The sequence below is a fragment of the Euprymna scolopes genome, chromosome 3 (assembly GCF_053919585.1).
Source record: "Euprymna scolopes isolate OS-2025 chromosome 3, ASM5391958v1, whole genome shotgun sequence".
In the NCBI taxonomy this organism is placed as follows: domain Eukaryota; kingdom Metazoa; phylum Mollusca; class Cephalopoda; order Sepiida; family Sepiolidae; genus Euprymna; species Euprymna scolopes.
This window is the reverse complement of record NC_136484.1, coordinates 53,232,999-53,246,526: the sequence shown is the minus strand read 5'-3', so window position 1 is coordinate 53,246,526 and position 13,528 is coordinate 53,232,999. Positions and strand designations below refer to the sequence as shown.

At 32.4% G+C, this 13,528-nt stretch overlaps 1 protein-coding gene across 1 annotated transcript in view; it reads right to left on the bottom strand.

Annotated features, from left to right (window-relative positions):
• LOC145255348 (synaptojanin-1-like) overlaps nt 1–13,528 on the bottom strand; it is a 229,033-nt gene that overhangs the window by 74,831 nt on the left and 140,674 nt on the right. The window contains exon 8 of the mRNA XM_080113945.1: nt 6,952–7,033. Coding sequence (XP_079970071.1) covers nt 6,952–7,033 — 82 coding nt within the window. The remainder of the gene's footprint in view (nt 1–6,951; nt 7,034–13,528) is intronic.

Genomic DNA, 13,528 nt, shown 5'->3' with positions numbered 1-13,528 from the left:
AGTCACCACTTTAGGCCTCAAGGCCACTTGAGGATGAATGTAAGGTGGTAGTGTAGTAATTATTAATAGTGTAGATTGGGTAGAATTTGGGTTGTTTAATGGGATGGTTCAACAAGAACTTGTTTACATTGGACTTGAAGACTACCATAATGTAATCAGCCGGGAAGCAGGCTACAAACATGAACAGTGTTCTACAGGTGGGCAACTTTGTTCATGGAATCTTTGTTTAGATTTAGGCACAGATAAAGGGTGGGGAAAATTGTTGATAGTGGTTGTAGCTAGTTGAATGTTCTTTTGAGAAAATTTGGCAAGGTGGGACCATAGATTGGAACTCAGATGAGCATTTGACGTGAAAATAACAATAGAGCAGAGACAAGCTCGCAACATCTCTTCTGTGGGAAAGAGGTTGCAGGGAAGAGAAAAGAGCATCACCTACTAGGTTTCAGCTGTTTTTGAACTCTATCAAGGTAAGATAGGGAACGTGTTACTATTTTATAGTAAAATATGGATACATTTCTCAAAATGGATCAGATTATAACAAGTGTAACCAGTTTGAAAATCTCACTAATAAAAAATTAAGGGTTTTTAGCATTGTACACAAATCAGTGTACCTTTATAAAGCACTTGTAAGAAGACAGAAGAGACTTTAGCAGATGCATTGCCAGAGAACAACAGTTGGGGCACAGATGGAAGATAATAATGATAATATAAAAAATAAAATTAATCAGGAAGTCGCTTAAGGTCCCAGAGTTCCGACATAAACAATGAAAGAACACAATGAAAAGGGATTCCTAGTTCAAGATACCAAGTATTAAAGAAAAGTAGAAAATAAACAAGCGAAAAATAACATTAAACAACCAAGTTTAAATGATTTATTTACATAAAATATAGGAGAGAAACATATAGAGAAAACAAAGATAACAAGCCAAAAACTATATGGTCCCTCGACTGATGCCTTGAATTTTATGAGAAAAATAAAAATTAGCCCGAAAAGGTGTGTTTTTCACCCCTAAAGTATCCTGAGGCTCAAGCCTCCGAATTTATCCAGGGTTAAATATTGCGTATCCAGATGTATATCCATGTGATCTTGCTTTTGGGTAATTTTCAGCAAAACTGTCGGAAAAGATTCTATGTCCCCAAAAGTGCTATTTTTGGCCATTTTGACCCCCTGGGGATGCAATCAGAATTTTCCCAGAGTCAAATATTACGTTTCTAGATGTTTGTCCATGTGATCTTGCTTTTGGGTAATTTACAGTAAAATCTAATGGCCAGAAAAGATTCTATGTCCTGAAAATTACTATTTTTGACCTCCTTGTGATGCAACCAGAATTTTTATCAAAAATCTGAGAATGTTACATTTCTTCCCTTGGGTAGTTGTAACTTCATGCAAAATTTCAGAAAAATGTAATGAGTAGTTATTGAGAATTTAGGGAACGAACAGATAAACAGACAAACGAACGAGGGTGAATTCTAAGGTCCAAATTCAACTAAGTCAGTGGACCAAAAATCAAATATAAGCAAAAGAATCTAAATACTATGAGGTTTTAAGCTACACCACTAAGCATTTCAGAAAGTAATCCAGATTAATAGTTTAATAGTTTGGAAAACGAGTTTCGTTTCACATGAGTTAATATGCAACAGAAAGTGAGTACACTGAGTATTAGGTATAGGGGTGTTTAAGTTCAGGATAAAGAGTTTCAGGTTGTAATCCCGGTGATTGGATGATGGAAATCTTGACAAGTTGCTGCTTAGGCTTGTCAGTTTTCAATTATGTTTTCACAAGTTTCATTCACTTCTTCTGGTTGGTAATGTAATATTCCAAAATAACTCAAGTTGTCCATTGGAGGCATTTAACAGTTAAAAACCACTTTACTTCAAGGCATTTTTATAGTCTAATATTATACACAAGTCTAGGGCATTTTTTATAGTCCAATATTATACACAAGTTCAGGGCATTTTTATAGTCCAATATTATACCCAAGTCCAGGGCATTTTTATAGTCCAATATTATACACAAGACCAGGGCATTTTTTATAGTCCAATATTATACACAAGTCCAGGGCATTTTTTATAGTCCAATATTATACACAAGTCCAGGGCATTTTTATAGTCCAATATTATACACAAGTCCAGGGCATTTTTATAGTCCAATATTATACACAAGACCAGGGCATTTTTTATAGTCCAATATTATACACAAGTCCAGGGCATTTTTTATAGTCCAATATTATACACAAGACCAGGGCATTTTTTATAGTCCAATATTATACACAAGTCCAGGGCATTTTTATAGTCCAATATTATACACAAGACCAGGGCATTTTTTATAGTCCAATATTATACACAAGTCCAGGGCATTTTTATAGTCCAATATTATACACAAGACCAGGGCATTTTTTATAGTCCAATATTATACACAAGACCAGGGCATTTTTCCATTCCTTCTCTTCATCTCTTTTTATTCATCAACATTGTCCAACTGATGCCCTGTGTTTTTTCCCTTTTCTTACAGTTTATATGGATACTGAGCATAAGCTATTATCGGATGACAGGTATATTGCACTTTTAATCAAGGACACAATCTACGTCCTGTCTGGGTGGAAATAGACAATGTAAGGAGAAGAAGATAACAGACATGGCACTCGCGTTTGCTCTTTTGAGAAATCTCTTCTTTTTACTCACAAACCGTAGTACAATCGATTTAAGGAAATAGACTTTTAAAATCTTAATGTGGGTAGTTTTATTATAGAACACAATGCAAAATACCGAAATCATATGTACAACATGAAAAGAAACTGAAATCTAGGAAGATCTCCATCATTACAGTAGAGTAATTATAGGAACAATCGGACCCAAGAAAAATACCTGGCAAATATACCTTGTGAACCAAGTGCAAGAGAGATACAAACAATTGCACTTTATAGTTAGAATCTTAAAAAGATCTCTTGGTAGAAATGTATGAGATAGCGGATGAATGTCTGGTACTAAGTTGGATGCTCAATCCCAAGATAAAACAAAATAAAATTGAAGAAAAAAAAAATACAATGGAAGTAGTCATTGTCAAAGACGTCTTTACTGCATTGTTCAAAGGAAGAATTAATTTGCAATGTAATCTTCCCTACTTCTCTACTTGAATTGTGTAAATGTATGGATGAACAGTTTAGGGCCTGGATAACAACTATCAAGAATGGCTTAGTTTTGGTTTGCCTTTGACGGTGGAACTGTGATTGAGTAACCATTTGGTATGACCATACTCAGGACTGCCATGGCTTAGAATGTGGTGCAGGCTAAAAATAAAAAAGCTGGCTCAACCTGACCACAGTGAATTTTATTGTAACTATTTTTACAAAAGCATAACCTAGCAGCTGACAGTCTGCTTATGCTACCTAAATATCAAAACATGTTTGTCATTTATCTATATATCTATGAAAGTGAAATTGTCTACATGTGTGTACATTTCCCTACCAAACTACTTTGTCAATTTTCTACAGACTCGAGATTTGGCATAAGGGGTACTGAGATTTGGGAAAATCTTTTTAATCAGTTTTCGGGCATAAATTTGGCTGTCAAAGGGTCAAAGTTCAATGATTTGATCTTTGAAAACTCTACCAAACTTCTCCGCCAATTTTGCGTCTAAACACTTGAAATTTTAAATGTAGGTTACTTGGACATGGATCAAACTTTTTAATTTGATTTGAGCCCAAAACAATAAATGTTAAGGGGTCAAAATTGGGGTCAAAGTTTAAAAAACTTTGACCTCTGCGGTCTCTACTAAATTACTCAGCCAGTTTTTGCTTTAAACATTTGAAATTTTACATGAAGTGTATTCAGACATAGGGCAAGCATTTTAATTGGTTTTTGGCCGAAAATTTGGCTGCCAAGAGGTTAAAGTTCAAAAGATTTTACCTTTGCAGACTCTTCCAAACTCCACTGCCAATTTTGGGTCTAAACACTTAAAATTTTAGATGCGGGTTACCTGGACACGAGTCAAACTTTTTAATATATATATATATATATATATATGCACATAAAGTTATGAACAGTACATAGAGGTCGAGCAAAGGTGGGCTGAACTGCTCTGCTAGTAGACTAAGAATTTCATAACAACTTTGTGTCAGTGATAAAATCCTTGACTGTATTGGACTAAACAGTGCATATAGAAAGATGGGTCAGATATTTTGCAGCCTTGGCATGGGTTAAAAAAAAATCAAAAGACAAAATAGCCAACAGAGGAGAGAACAAGATCACAGACCTATTTATCACTAAAACAAGATGTGAAGAATGTATCAACAATGGCATAGTCGAAAGATTTTCAAAGAGATTGTTAAAACAATTAAGAAAACTATACATAAAAAAAATTGTCATTGCTGAAAGAACCAAATTTATGGAAATAGGATCAAAATGAGTTTATCATACAAAACGTGCACAGACTATGGATGCATTAAAATATTGCGCATGAAAAAAAAAAAGAATTGTGTCAAAAACCACTTCCTGTAATATAGAGAATAAACTAATCTTCATCAGTAACAGAATGCATGCCGAACACATTGCACAAATATAAAATACTTGAAAGATTACAGATAAATAACATGAATTAAGAAGCGTGCATAGAATTTTTTACAGCAGTGAGAGCTGATAAGAGAATTTAATCAAAAGAATTTAATCATGAAGGGACGTAGAGCACAACCAATTTTATGATCAAATGCAAATGTTGTGGCAGAGAACTTGAAAGAAATAAAAAGAAATACCCAGATTTGGGAAAAATATGTTGAAAGTGCAAAAGTGAAGAACATTTTCAGGCGGTATGCAATCACAAAAGTAGAACAGAACACAGATCCTTCAAATGCCGAATTATTTGCAATAAGTACACCCACCAAAACAAGAGGAAAAAAAAATAAAGTTGAACGGAATATCTTTTCCCATGCAAATCAACATTGGGAATGGTGTCACTTTAATACCAAGAAACTTCTGGGAGAAAATGGGCGAACTGAAATTGAGAAAGAGCAAAATGAAGTTGAAGCAATTTGACGGAACTGCAATTAAAATAATGGAAACTTTTGAAGGGAAACTCGAAACGAAAGAAAGTGCTTCAAAATGATTCCCATCACAGTTGTGACATGCAATAAAAATTATGAATTATCAAGAATTCATGAATTCTATAAAAGCAAAAATAACAAATAGTAATGATGTTAAGAGGTTACAAGGTGAGTATTTAATTAAAGGAAAGCTATCACCAAAGTTATTTGAAATCTAGAAGGTTAGCAGTTTATATTCTATTTATAACAATTGTCTACAAAAAATACATAACTCAGCTGGAGGCCTTTATGCTTTGTAGGAGCAAATCAGTTCAGCTCTTCTTAACTGAAAGATTGTTAAAAACTCAAGAATGTTACTACTTGGTGTTGCGCAGTAGTGTATTTACTTTCAACTCGTACTTTTGGTCCTGTATATGACCTTAATCTATATCCAGTGGTGAGGCCTCAGCTTGCGGGCTTTGGGGAGTGTGGAGCCACCCTTTAATTACCATTGCTCCCAGATCCACTCTGACCCGGAGTGATAGTACCTGTTAGGGTCCCAAGTATGGGTTAAATAGAAACCGACTTGAAAACAACAAATATATTCTATTAAAAAATTTTTCTTCTGAATCTTTGGATTTGGCATTAAATAACCTGAAAAGGGTTGATTAGCCAGAAAACAAAAGCAACCAACCAACTTGTACTTTTCTTCAACTATGCTGGTTTTTTTGTGTTTTTTTTTGTTTGTTTTTTTTTTGTTCCCCCCTCCCCCCAAATATTATTTTGTTCCAATCAAAGAGAAATAACTATATAGATGAATACAGAATTATGTGGCATTTTTTAAGATGGCAGCCGTTTGAAATCATTACAACGTAGACAAAGTATTTTTCTGGAAGGCATTAAATCAAATTACATCTTATTGTTTTTAATAGCAATTATTGTGTATGAAGAAAGCTGTCAATAACAAAGAAACAAAGAGACTGAATTTACTTTATATACTAGATGAAAACTATAAAACAAAAGAAAAACATTTGGACCATGGTAGAAAAGTCTCTGTGGCACAATTGGTCAGCTTATTTGGTTGTTCATTGCCACAGAGACATTCTTAAATATAATGTCAGAAATTGTACTGTTTAAAATATTACCCATACTGTTCATCTTCCTTTTCTACTTCTCAATGTTTCAAAAGGTTACATTAGGAGGGAAAATTGAACTGACAATTTTGTTTGCTTACTGGACGTCATGTTCTTAAAGTTTTCATGGCAGATTTTATCCCCAACAATATATTTTATCTTCTTGTAAGCTGAATTTGAGTAGTATTAAACCAATATGGTCAGAAGAAATTTCATCTTGAATTGTTCATCACGAAGAATTTTCGTTGAATCATTTAGATTTAATTGTGGAATTTCCATTTGTTAAATTATGAACACCATGACTACAGTTGAATCAACAATTGTGGAAACCTTACACTACCAGGATAAGCTGCCCTTTTAGTCCTATTTTGGCAATCATTGATCCGATGTCTTTGAAAGAAATCCAAGTAAGTGTTTATCACTATTTTATGGTTTTTGTAATGAGTCAGGCCGTATCAAATTATGCAAGGTTGTCTCTCACAATAAAGACAGAGTTCACAGAGGTCATATGGCAGTAAATGAGATCATATATAAAGCAATGCTTTTCCTGCAGTATAGACCACCTTCATGTTATTTTGATATCATCTGGATTGTACACTTCATCTCAAAAAATCATTTTGTCTCAACTCGATATCATTGGAAATAAGCGTACAGAGTATTGCCATAGTTGTCAAATATTTTCCCTGTGATGCTATGATGAGCAAGCACATAGTTTATAATTAAAATTCCCCTTAAGCCTGATTTGTCACCCTGCATTATAGAGACTTAAATATCTAGAAACTTTATAAGATTTAAATACTTACAATTAAGCCGTACATGGCTTGAACAGCATTCGTGCGATCAAGGCAATCAACACAATTTATTCGCATGGTCCCAAGTTGTTGACTGAAAAAGACAAAGGAAATTCAAAGAAATCATTTCTTTTATGAAAAATTACAATATTTATATGAAATTAAAAAAAAAAAATGTTGTGCGTTTGTCTTTTTTAACTTCTTCAATTTCATTCATTTTAAATTAAGCACCCAAAACAAGGATTTTAATTTTTTTTGATTTGATTGAGTGAATTTAAGAGTATTTTTATAATGAAATTATAAATATTTTAAATATTGGATGGGTTTAAACTTTTGTTATTCTTATCCTGAGTATTCTCAATAAAAGAACCACACACACACACATATATATTTACGTATACTGAATTGAAGGAAAAAATAAACTAAAAATCAAAGTTCATTTATCATTATATCCAAACGTATTTCATTTATATTTCTCATAGCAATAATTTTGTAAATTGGAATTTTACTTTCAAATGCAATCATTTACATTTATGAGAAAAGAAAAGCTTTTTCTCAGCATCCATTTTAATTTGGAATTTTGAGCACAATCCAGAAATAAGCAAGCCGAGCATGCGGGGTTCCCCTCCACAAGCGAAAAATTTACTTTCACCATGACTAATGTTTGTGCAAAATAAAAAGAAAATCCTGAGCATGGTTATTGAGAAAAGTGTGAACAAATGAACAGATGAACGATTTGCTGGCAATTTTACCCCTATAATGGCCCCTAAGGGAGGGGGGAGAGCAGTAAGAGTTATTCCAGAAAATCCATTCAATAAAAATTTACTTTTAACATGACTAATGTTTGTGCAAAATTTCAAAATAATTCAACGCATTGTTATTGAGAAAAATGCGAACGGACAAACAGAGGTGAATAACTAGGTCCAATCCCTACTTTATTTTTGTTTTTCATTGATTTTGTTAAATATTTTTCATCTTTTCATGTTCAGATCATAGCGTGTTGTTTTTATTATGAACTAAATCCGTCCATATTCAAGTTCAGTTGCAGACATTGCTCTGCTTTTAATATGACATGTAAGCAACTTATAAGTGATCCCTATTGTGAGTATCTGATTCTAAAAACTAGAATTGGAGAAACAAATGCCAACACTTGATTTTTATATAAGCGTTTCTTTTTGACAAAAGATATGAATCTATGGAATAACATTCAATAATTACTTTTTTACACCTCACAGTTATAATTCTATTTTTGTATCCATGTTTTTATAAATAATTTTATTATTTATGAATATTCCTATAAATTTGTTTTTTTGTGTGTACTGATATTCATATTAAAAACCTTTTCTTCTATTTATTTAGTTATTTATTTGCTTCCCCACTGAGCAAATTAGGCATAAGGTCATTTTTTAATATGGAGAGTTAGGGGAGGGGAACCAGCTCCTCCGAGAGGGAACTTGATAGTGACAATTGGTATGAAGGGTTTCCCCTAACCCTAACCAAAACTGATTGCTCAAGAGCAATGGTCTGATATGTTGGGTTACCCCCACATATTACTTTGGTTGCAGTATCTGCCGGAACAGATACTACACTTTGATAACAGAAAAAAAGATCTTGGCCTGAAAGCCAAGAAGAAAAAAGGCAAACCTTTTTTCTGGTTATTTAAAAAGAAAATACAGCTTTATTATATATGGGTCGTAGAATTGCATTTATTTGCAAAAGATCTAGTTAATTTGCATATTCTTTTAAACTTTAATTTTAATTGATTTCTTATTAGTTTTTTCTGTTTCCTTATGAGATGATCATCTTTAGTTAAGTATTACGTGTAATTATATTCATGCAGATATTCTACATGATTTATACTTGCGTAATATTTGCGTAAAAAGCTTATAGTAAACACAAACTTCTTTCTATACACATATATGTATATATATATAAAAATTACAATTAAATTTACCAAAATGATCCAAGATGGTAAAAATAAAGTATATTATAAATATAAATATTAAAGAATTAATATTTATAAAGTAATCTCAACCAGATGTAAAAGTTCGATAAAACCAACTAGGAGATAGAGCTTATAATAAGAGCAAATAGTTAATAAAACATGTTAAAAAAACACTTTGAGAGTTTTGAAGAAATACTTTCCATTTCATCAGAGGGTAGGAATTAGCAAAATGCGGGATCGGATTTTGCTAATTCCTACCCTCTGATGAGAAAGAAAGTATTTCTTCGAAACTCTGCGGATTAAGGATTATCCACTTATTAAGTGTTTCCTTTTCAGATTAAATATGTTTTTAACTCTTTTTCAAAGATGTCCTCTGAAATAGGGACGAAACGTTGATTATTTTAATAATTTCATTCGGTTTTTCTATTTTTCTCAAAACCTAACATCAACCACCGCTGGTATTTTTATTTTATATATTATAAAAACATGGATACAAAAATAGAATTATAACTGTGAGGTGTAAAAAAGGTAACTATTGAATGTTATTCCATAGATTCATATCTTTTGTCAAAAAGAAACGCTTATATAAAAATCAAGTGTTGGCATTTGTTTCTCCAATTCTATTTTTTAGAATCAGATACTCACAATAGGGATCACTTATAAGTTGCTTACATGTCATATTAAAAGCAGAGCAATGTCTGCAATTGAACTTGAATATGGTAAAGCTGCAGCCCACATTGGTAGCTATTGTACTGGCTTCATTCCAGCTGTTACGTAATGACATATGAAAGTGATATTAAAAAAAAAAAAAAAACTAAGATAAAAGAACAAATAAAATATGTCATAGCATCCATGACTAACATAATAAAAAGACAAATGTCAAAAAAGAAAACTGAAACAATGACGACAAATATAAAATTTCCTCAGAACATTTTCTTATGTCTTAGTAATCCTTATTAAAAGCATGTACAGTAGAACCTCATGATATGGCATTAATCCGTTCCCAGGTTGGGATCGTAAGGTGAAATCACCGTATGGTGGGGTCTAAGCAAAATTTTATACAGTACATATCAAAAATTAGTAACGAAATACAGTACAGCATATAATACACATCTATATAATCAAATAACATAAATAACACAGTAAGGCGGAGAAAATACAGTAACCAGGTGCCTGAAAAAACATTGTATTCCATATCATAACCTGGGGGGGGGAAGAAAAAAACTTATCCTAACACCACCATATCTTGGGATTCTACTGTATTGTATAGTTTTAGACAAACCTACCTTACTCCTCACTTAAACTAGAGGTCCATACATAGAAAACTAGTTATTCTCTTGTGGAATGTTTAATTTTTATTTCAGATGATGTATTTTTTAAATAAGTTTACGCTATAATAGCTTTAATTTATATATTATTTTAAACAGTATTTTTCACTTTTTTAAATTACAAACGTTTTAAGACAATTATGTCTTCTTTTCACAACGTTGAATACAAGATGGAAAAAAAAAAATTTGCACAATTTTCTTATTTCAATTCAAGCTAGACTGAAACGCTGTGGAAACAGCTCGCGATATCAATGAAGTGTTTGGCTCAGAAACCACTACTGAATGCACAGCACAATAGTGGTTTCAGAAATTTTGTGGCAGTAACGAGTTTTGAAGATGATGAGCATAGTGGTTGGCCAGTAGATGTTGACAACAATCAATTAAGAGCCTTAGTTGAAGCCAATCCATGCGTAACTGTTTGAGAACTTGCTTCTGAATTAGACATAACCTCTATGATGATTTCCAACCACTTGAGAGATTGGAAAGACAAAAAACTTGATAAATGGGTGCCTCACAAATTGAACGACAACCAAAAGAAACGCTGTTATAAAGTGTCATCTTCTCTTCTTTTAAATTACAACCTGTTTTTTGACCAGGTTACAAGAACAACCTGTTTCTTGACCAGGTTGTAACTTGTGAGCTTTACGACACTTCCCGAAGCCAGAGTTGCACCAAAAGAAGGTAATACAGACTGTTTGGTGATCTGCGACCAGTTTCATTCATTACAGGTTTTGAATGCAGCCAAAACCATTACTGCAGTAAGGTACTGTCAACAAATTGATAAAATATATCAGAAACTTCGACAACATCCAGCATTAGTCAACAGAAAAGGCCCAATTCTCCTCATGACAATGCCAAACCACATGTTGCTAAACTGACCCTCACTGCAGAAGTTTAATGAACTGGGCTACGAAACTATCTCATCCACCATACTCTCATTTACAGACTACCACTTTTTCAAACATTGCGACAAATTTCTGCGTGAGAAATTCTTCAAAAACCTAAGCAATATCAAAAGCGCCTTTAGCAACTCCATCACTATTAGAACACAAGATTTTTATGTTACTGGCATAAATACATTTGTTTTTTGTTGATAAAATGGAGCTTACTTTGATCAATAAATTTTTGTTTGAGCTGAGATGTCACATTGAATTTAAAAGTTAAAAACCGCAAGAACTTTCTTGTCAACCTAATATAAAGAGATATTTTCTTTAACAGCCATAAAACTTCCTACGAGACTATGAATTTCACAAATAGGTTGCTCAGAGATAAGGAATGATATATTGATTTAACAGTAAAACTAAGCGGTTTTAGAGAAATGTTAAAAATAAGAAAACAAACTGTTTATAAAATACAAAATTAACCTTTCTTTTGAAATCTGGATTTTTAGATGAGATGTTATCATTTATATTGTTTTCTTTAGACTATTGTCCTTATCACCATTGATATGCATACTGTGTTTTCACTAATGTGCTTCCTGTCCTTTTTCAACAACAGGGGTCAACAATAATGTAATGCATACGTATGTAGACTATGCGATTTGATTAGATCTATTACATTCACTTGCACATTGTAAAGGCGAATGCTTCTCATCCTTCTTCAGTGATATTTTCCCTTGCATTTACACATGTTGTATTTGTAAATGCTGAGGTTTCTTGCATAAGTAATATCCATATACACACATAATATCGCCATACATAAATGGACAGTATGTCTGAAATAAGCCGGATAACACAATTAAAAAATCAATCATCGTAATAAATAAACCAAAGAAAAATAATAAATAAATCGATATGCCTTTTAGTTTACTGATACAAGATACATTTTTCTTTTCATATAATTTATTTTCATTTTAAGAAATGACCCCAAAGAATTTAGAACATACTAAAATTATATATTAACTAGCATGGGTGCCTGGCATTGCCCGGGTGTTTGAAGGTATGTGTTGAGCAAAAAAAAAAAAAAAAAAGTGGTAGTAGGAAGGCAGGCTTGAACCTGTACCGCGGAGGAGGAAACGAACACCAAACCGGAAATGACGTAGGTTTAAATTAAGGCTAGACAATCGAAAAAAGGGGATGACTTTTGAAAATATCGGCGAAAAAAGCCACCCCTCCCTGTAGAAAAGTGCCCAGTTGAGGGTGAAGAAATTAATGTTTTTAGCCAATTTTTCGGTATTTGTCGTCTGAAGGGTCGAGCTTCAAAACGATACTGATCTTGTGAAAATCCATCACCTCTGTCGGAAATTTTAGGCAGACATGCAAACATACATAGATTTATATATTGGAAGCTCAAATTTTCAAACCAAACCGATTAAAAAGCTTGCCCTATCTCTGAATACCCTTTATGTAAAATTTTAAATGTTTAGACAAGAAATTGTCTGAGTAATTTGGTAGAGACCGCAAAGGTGAATTTTTTTTAACTTTGACCCCTATTATGACCCCTTAACATTTATTGTTTTGGGCTCAAATCAAGTTATTAAGTTAGACCCATGTCCAAGGAACCCATATCTAAAATTTTAAGTGTTTAGACCCAAAGGTCAAATCGTTGAACTTTGACCCCTTAACAGCTAAATTTCTGACAGAAAACTAATTACAAAGATTTTCCCAAATCTTACTGCCCTGTATATCAAATTTTGAGTCTGTAGACTGAAAATTGACAGAGTTATTGTGTAGGGAAATGTACACAGACAGACACTTTCACTTTTATAGATATATAGATTTAGAATTCTATTTTAGAGGACAAAAAACAAAAAATACAATAAAATATTATGTTTATCTGGCAAGGGAAAAAGTGAAAGAAAGTAAGGTTCTAGATTGGAAAGTAGGAATTTTTTTTTAAACTAAGATTTTTGTTTCGTATGAAAAGTTATTTTTAAAGAAATTTTGTTAAAGTTAAAGGAATATAGTAAGCAGCTTTACAAATTAATTTTGTTTTTAGATGTCTACAACTGTCTCCTATGATAATTTAAATGATGCTCTTCTTTAAAGATATATTATTACTTCTGCTTATGGCATTTGATTTGTTAAAACGATTAGCAAGATTAAAATCACCAATTTAGAAATTTTTATTCATTTGTAATAACTTGTATGATAATATAAAAGCATCGACACTAGTGATGGGATGATTCCAATATTTTTCCGATTCCGATACAATTACAGATTCCGTATTCTGATCAAATTACCAATTCCAATGTTTTATAAATCTCCAAATATTTAACAAGAAATGTGTTATTTATTCCTGATTATCATAAAAACATGTTAAATATGCATTTTTTTTTTTTCAAACATAAAAATAGACTTGTGGGGAGTGATTTTAG